This window comes from Tachypleus tridentatus, chromosome 5 (genome assembly GCF_004210375.1).
Source record: "Tachypleus tridentatus isolate NWPU-2018 chromosome 5, ASM421037v1, whole genome shotgun sequence".
NCBI classification, from domain to species: Eukaryota; Metazoa; Arthropoda; class Merostomata; order Xiphosura; family Limulidae; genus Tachypleus; species Tachypleus tridentatus.
In genome coordinates, this window is record NC_134829.1 from 49,771,717 (window position 1) to 49,779,058 (window position 7,342).

At 34.0% G+C, this 7,342-nt stretch overlaps 1 protein-coding gene across 3 annotated transcripts; it reads left to right on the forward strand.

The window, feature by feature from the left end:
• Nucleotides 1–2,030: 2,030 nt before the first annotated feature.
• LOC143251134 (uncharacterized) lies at nucleotides 2,031–6,595 on the forward strand. Of its 3 annotated transcripts, XM_076502516.1 has the most exons (3): nucleotides 2,058–2,186; nucleotides 3,888–3,938; nucleotides 5,519–6,595. In XM_076502516.1, the coding sequence occupies exon 3, from the start codon at nucleotides 5,877–5,879 to the stop codon at nucleotides 6,369–6,371; it is 495 nt and encodes a 164-aa protein (XP_076358631.1). In that variant the 5' UTR covers nucleotides 2,058–2,186; nucleotides 3,888–3,938; nucleotides 5,519–5,876; the 3' UTR covers nucleotides 6,372–6,595. The 3 variants fall into 3 exon arrangements, with proteins under 3 accessions (XP_076358630.1, XP_076358631.1, XP_076358632.1); XM_076502515.1 differs by lacking the exon at nucleotides 3,888–3,938 and having other exon boundaries at nucleotides 2,031–2,186; XM_076502517.1 differs by lacking the exons at nucleotides 2,058–2,186; nucleotides 3,888–3,938 and adding an exon at nucleotides 2,624–2,763.
• Nucleotides 6,596–7,342: the final 747 nt, after the last annotated feature.

The window sequence follows — 7,342 nt, forward strand, 5'->3', positions numbered from 1 at the left end:
CGAACATTCTCACCTTTTCAGCCATCGGGGCGTTATAATGTGATGATCAAATTCACCATTTGTTTGATTAAGAGTAGCCCAGGAATTGGGTGGTGGTAACACCTGTCTTCACTCCAAAGTTAGGGACGACTTGAAAGTTCTTGAACAGCTTTGTATAAAATTTAAGAAAAGGAGCTAATGAGTTAAGTATGTGAGATTTGTGTTTGCTTTTCAACTCTGAACTACAATCTGATAATTCGTTTTTACTTTTCAGTTCTCAGCTGTTATAGCAGAATACGTGATTAAATATAAAACAAAGAACTCTACTACCTAGGTATCAGCTGTCAAACAGCTCATTACGTGTAAAAAATGTTGAAAGTTGTAAAACGAAAGTGATGATTAGCGAAAAAAACAACACATTGCAGTTTCGTTCATAGCTCCACCTACTGGACGGATATATTTTATACTAAGATGAAGTAAATGACGTTGTAAAAAACCAAAAATGATATCAATAGCTTGAACTAATGTTTAAATTATTTGTTCACATACAAATACCCAAAATTTATTTATGAAAATAACGATGTAACGGGAATATTACAGTAACCTAGCGACCAAAATGAAAACTACATACTTTTATTTCTGATGCAGAATGACATCTGAAATTGTAATATGTGAAAGTAAGAAATGAAGCGCGATATTAGTGCATCCAAAGTTTTCAGTTTATACACACTAATATCTGACGTACAACAAGCTCATATTTATTAAACGTAACTCGACGAATGAACAGTATATTTTATAAAGACAAAAATATGCTTATTTGATATGTTTTTAACGTAAAAGGCATGACGTGGCCAGATGGTCACGGGCTTAATTCCATCTTCCACCAAACACGCTCGCCCTTTTAGCAGTGGCGGCGTTATGATGTGATGGTCAGTTTTACTATTCGTTGGTAAAAGAGCAGCCCACGAGTTGGCAGTGAGTGGTGGTGACTAGCTGCCTTCCCTCTAGTCTTTCTCTGCTAAATTAGGGCGACTAGATCATATAGCCCTCGTATATTGTGAGGGAATGGCAGACACCTCGAATGTCCACAGCAGTGTTTATAACGCTGTGTTTCCACATTTCATTTTATATTTCAGATAAAGTTCAAGATAGCAGGTTAGTTTCCTTTAAATCTCTACAATTCAAAGTTTATTTTAAAATAAATGTTAACAGTACTTATAGTGTACTTTGAAAAATGAAGGATAGAATTTGTACAGTTGGTGCAGATAAAACATTCAAGATTTGATCATAGCAAACTTAAGAACTATTTATAAACTATTTATTTGAATAAATGCTTTGCATAGAATGGTTAATATCGTTATTTTCTAAAAATAATATTGCTGGACACACACACGCACACACGCACACACACACACACATATATATGAAAGATGTTTTTTATTTTTCACTGAAGGTGAAATTGAAAACGTAATCTCTGACGTAGAGGTTTTAACGTATTATTTGTTTGGCCTGCAGTTTCACCTATACAAAACTCGTCAGCACAACTTGGGTCAATAAACAGCTAAGCCTATTATAATGGTGAAGTATTTCTATAATCTGAGGATTTTTTTAGTACTTTTTTATTCACCATACCATAACCTGAATTGATTTAGATATATTAACTCTGTCGTGACATTATGCCTAATTCATTATTAGATATTATTTAGCGGGTCAATTATATAGTGATTTTATATATATATTATAGGTTTATATTTTCACCAATGGGATGATTGAAAATATACCCTGTGAGTTAGAGATATAAGTCATTTCTAAATTAATTTAAGTTACTGAATGATAGACTAAAAATAACTCAAAAACCCCAGGTTTGGTACAGCTGTTAGGATAAAACAACGCACTTGTTATAAGAAGCATAACAAACGTTACTACTATCTTAACAATAGGTATTACAAAGTGTCTTCGTGTGTGATTCGCTTGTTTCCGTACCTGACGTTTTCTGAAACCAATCATCGCTAGAGACGATATCTTTAATGTAAGAAACTTCCTCGTTGGTTAAGCACACTTAACACTGAACTACAGGTTGGTACAGCCAGTCACTCTTTCCAAGTACTGGTTACATAGGAAAGAAGAAAACTTGTCTCAACATGGCCGATCTTACGCCTCGAATGATAACATTTTCAGTGACGTCTTCCACTCGCGACGATCATCAGGTATTTAGTTTTATATCAGTGTTAATAAAAGTTAAGAAAAGGCCTAATTTGCAGGTTCACTACGTGTCAGTTTGATTTATAAATCATTTCATAAAAAGATATGATTAATTATATAAAATTACATTATTAAACAGTTATGAGCAATTTTAATTATTTCTACTAATATAAGGAATAATTTAATTACTTTCCGTTTGTTTGTTATTATTTTTGTTTAAAGAAATATTAATTTACATATTTTGTTGCTTGTTTTATTTATGTTCCATAAGCAACATTAGAAAATAAAAAACTTTTAATAAATTTATAGCGATTGGATGTCAAATACGGTAGTTTATAATCACAGCGTAAACCACATCATTTACAAATATTTTCGTTAATATTATTAGATACTAATATATTTAAATCTTTCGTTCCGCCTGACATTTTCAGATAAACCCTAAAGAAGTTTGCTGGTTGGTTATATTTTAGAGGATAGCCACATTGAACTATTTGCTGTGAACATAGGTGGAATCGAAATCCAGATTCGAGAGTTGTAAATCCTTAGACATACCATGTTTCCCACTCACGAGAAGCACTGTAGGTATGATTGTTAAGACCGGGTTTCATTTCTTGGTCATGTGACCGTCTCTCCCTGTCAGTTTCGGTCAAGTAGCTTATTTAAATTTTTCAAGATAGTATCCTGGTTTCGTTCACTGCCTATTCTAGATCGGTTGAGTGTGTTATCAGTTATGAGGATATAAAGCATTTATCTTAACTTGTTACTCTCACGTGTAGTTAGTATTACATGATTTTAGTTTTATTGTATTGTATGTGAAATATTTTTTATTTTACGCCGGTATTCTCTGTGGCAGTCTTCGAGTTAAAAGTACCACTAGATATAAATGTATTAACCCCCCTTGTACAGCGGTATGTCTCCAGATTTACAACGCTAAAATCAGGGTTCGATTCCCCTCGGTGGGCTGAGCAGATAGCCCTTTGTGGCTTTGCTATAAGAAAAACACACACATAAATGTATTATATTCGAACCTATATTTTTCATTGTTAACAATAATAGCAGTTCTTGGTAATTGTGTAGAACACACAAGCGAGTAATATATAGTCACTGCTTCAAAACGGTTCTTTCGAGTATCTTTCAATAGTTGTTATTTTCTTTGTAGTTTTTGAAACATAACAGTTACATTATCATTCTGATGGTTCCATGATGAAATAGTGATAACCATACGGACCTACATCCCTCACATCTGGGTTTCGATTCCTTACGGTGAACACGTCACATAGCTCATTGTGGCTTCGCTATAAATTTATAAAATAAACAAAGCACTCTGAAGTTCAACGACTGTTTATAGTTAGGTGGAAGAAATGACCAATATTCCGAAATAAAGTTTACTTACTAATATTTTAATTTATTTACCGAGTTTAATGAAATGAACAATCGCATGGTTATAACCTGTGTTTGTATTCCAGGTCTTTTTAGAAATTTCCATGGTTGTTTAGCTTAAAGAAGGTTTATACGTAATGTGACGGGCGTGGACTTAACGTCTGAAGCCTTTTAGAAAGATTAGGAAATAATATGAGTGTTATACACAAACAAAGATTATGTAACTTGAGTTATTAAGTGCTAGAGTGAATTACTAATTGATTGAATTTGTTATTTGGTTAATGAGTATTAGTGTTTGATTTGGTCAACTTGTCTGTTATTGGTAGACAGGTACTTAGCACACAGTCTGGGTTCCAAAACAAAAGGACATGAAATTAGTAAGTAACTAGAATTTTTGTTAGATGTAGTTTATGTGTGACATCAGGCCTATCAGTGAACGCTAGCTGTACAAATAGACTGGATTTCTCAGTCTTCATATTATCTGACCAACAATGGAAACCAATACAATAATATAAAATGATATTTATAGCACATGCTTTAAACATTTAGGTTGGTGACATCAACAACAATGTGGAAAAATGTAGAAAACTTCCTAACTATCTAATAGATTATTAGATTTATCTCTAGTTTTATTAAAAATTATATATACATGTACATGTTTGGTGTGATTATTCATCATCGCATGGTCATTATGATTATGTACATATATATATTTTAAGTCTTTATTTGTGCTCAAATATAATAATGTTTTAACATATTCGATTAACGTATTACTAACAAATCAACACTTGACTACAGTATATATTTTTGCAATGAGACGAAATGTTACGTGCGTACGTGCGTTATATATTTTCTCGGATTTTAAAAAGCATCTCCAAGGGCCCGGCATGGCCAAGCGCGTTAAGGCGTGCGACTCGTAATCTGAGGGTCGCGGGTTCGCATCCCCGTCGCGCCAAACATGCTCGCCCTTTCAGCCGTGGGGGCGTTATAATGTTACGATCAATCCCACTATTCGTTGCTAAAAGAGTAGCCCAAGAATTGGCAGTGGGTGGTGATGACTAGCTACATTCCCTCTAGTCTTACACTGCTAAATTAGGGACGGCTAGCACAGATAGCCCTCGAGTTGCTTTGTGCGAAATTCAAAAAAAACAAGCATCTCCAATTAATTTGTTTTGAATAAAGCATAAAGTATAACCTTTAAATATTCTTTATCTATTTCAACAATTTTCTAAACTGGTCTAAAAAGTTTCTTTCATTCAGTTTTATGTCCTGACTGCATCCATTAAAGCGTTGTGCATAGTACCATGTTCGTTTTGTAAAAATATGAAACTGGAACATTCTATATCCAGAAAATGTTTTGACAGCCAGAGTTTCTATGTGTATTTGCTATTGATACGTTTAACAAAAAAAACGTTAGAGGGATGCCTGCGCTAATCACCCGCAGGTTTGAAGTGCTAGCTATTTAGCCCTACACGCTGCTAATCCATGAATAACTTTCGTCAGGATGAACAGTGACAGTTACAATTATAACGCACCAACAGCATCAAAGTGCGTGACGTGATACTTTCTCTTTTTTATTGCTACATTCTCTATTTTTCTTTCACGACACGAAAAGAATCTGCCTAACCTCAGACTAACAATCCGGTAGATGGCGCTGTCCACAATGATATAACCGTACCAACTATTTTTAGACATTGTTTCAAGTTACATTCAAGTTAATTAAGTTGGTGTAAAACAAGGTGATAACAAAAAACCAACTTGAAGTAAAATTTATCTTAAGACGGCTGGTATGAGTATTAAAACTTTTATTAAAATAAAATTTTACTACCTATACCAATATAATAATTAGTTACGTTGGAACCAAATAGATAAATTTGAAATTAAATTGTAGTGACGTGAAATGCTTTGAATATAAAATATTAATAAAGTAACACGCGTTTAAATTGTCTCTTTACAGGAACATTTCAAAAACGAAATTCTTCAAGAAAGCTGTTCTGATTGTCAAAACATACTTAAAGACATAAAACAAATTCACGATGAACTGAGAAAATATCTCCTGGAAGATGAAACAGCTCGTGCGCATTTCATTGAAAATTTTCTAGTCTGGATTTCTACACGAGAAAGAACCATTAAGTCTCTCAAAAATTTACAAACTTACTTGAAAGAGAATACTTTTGGCGTAAGAACCGCAAAAATTGCTCATTCTGCTAACAAATTGGGTAAAATAGCTGGCAAGGTGGTTGATGCCGGTGATAGTTTAGCCCCCCATTACTGGGGGCTTCTCCTTAGGTTTAAGTGCAGGTGGCGTTGCTTTAATGGCTGCTGGCGAGTTAACTTCTCGAGGGGCAAATGTTGCAGAATCATTCATCAATAAAAAAAACTGTCAAAAAATAAAATCGACTCTGGAAAAAGATAAACAGCAAGGTGGCGCTCTTTTAGAAAATATGGAAAACCTGAAAAGTTGTGAGGAAAAACGCGAGGAACTTCTTAAAGAAATAAAAGAGTTTATAGACATTCTGGAGATTGCTATGAATATTGATAAGTCAACTGAAGAGAAAGCAGTTGAATTCACACAGAACTTAGCCCTTCTAGAAGAAGTGACCTTTGACAGTGCTGACAAAGTTTTAAAAAAAACGTTCATAAATTCACCAGTAGATAGCACGTGTGAAGAAAAGACACAATGTGATGAGGTTGATCTTAAGTCACCTACAAAACTGACCTCTCAAAGTTCTGGTGAGGACCCAGTTGTAGCTCCAGCAAAGAAAAAAATGAGTTTTATCAAAAAGAAATCAAAAGATTCTAAAAAATAATTAATTTTTCAAACAAGGATGTTTTTTTCTGAGTTACAATCTTAACAAATGTACAGGGAAAAAATTATAGTTTTATCAAAAGAAGGATTGTTACGGGAAATAATGAGATTGAAAAAAATATATATTTCTTTGCCTTTAGGATTCCAAGGATTCAGTGATATGAAAGGTGACCTCGTTTTTAAAAATTAAGAAAAAATTCCAAAATAAATCCAACGCTACCCACATTGAATGTCTTGCTGTTTTGTTTTGTTTTAGCCAGTGTTTGGAATAGAAAACCATATCTTAATTCCATATGGCGTTATATTACTGTGAGAAATAAATTATTGTCCCCCCAAAAAGATAGAATTACAACAATTAACGTACAATTACACTTAAATTGTATTTCGTGTAAGAAGATATTGTAGGCTAATTATTGTTTAAATGAACTACAATTTACAATGGCTTATTGCTGTCACACTTGAGTTGTTGTATCGTTTACCATATTTACCACTCTTATTTGCGATTTCTAAAAAATTGTACGTTAGATCATCGTACAACTATCCAACTGAAGTTGAAATATTGCCATAGGGTAAAATTGTACACATAGTGAAGTTTAAGGAAAGGAAATAACTTTAACATTAACTGATTTAGCCTTTAATTGGCCCTTGATCTGAGGGGCGAGCACGTTTGTTGTGACGAGGATTCTAACGTGCTGTACGTTTGTTTTGAATATCGCACAGAGCTACATGAGAGCTACCTGCACTAGTCGTCCCTAATATAGTAGTGTAAGACTAAAGAGATATTCACCACCATCCACCCCAAATCTTGGGCTACTCTTTTACCAAAGAATAGTGGGATTGACCGTCACGTCATAACGCCCCCACGGCTGAACAGACGAGCATGTTTGGTGTGACGGTGATTCGAACGTGCTGTATGTTTATTTATTTGTTTTGAATATCACACATAGCTACACGAGAGCTATCTGCGCTAGT

Coding starts and splice junctions, on each gene's coding strand:
- LOC143251134 (XM_076502515.1), top strand. CDS start 5,877: ATGGCTGCTGGCGAGTTAACTTCTCGAGGGGCAAATGTTGCAGAATCA.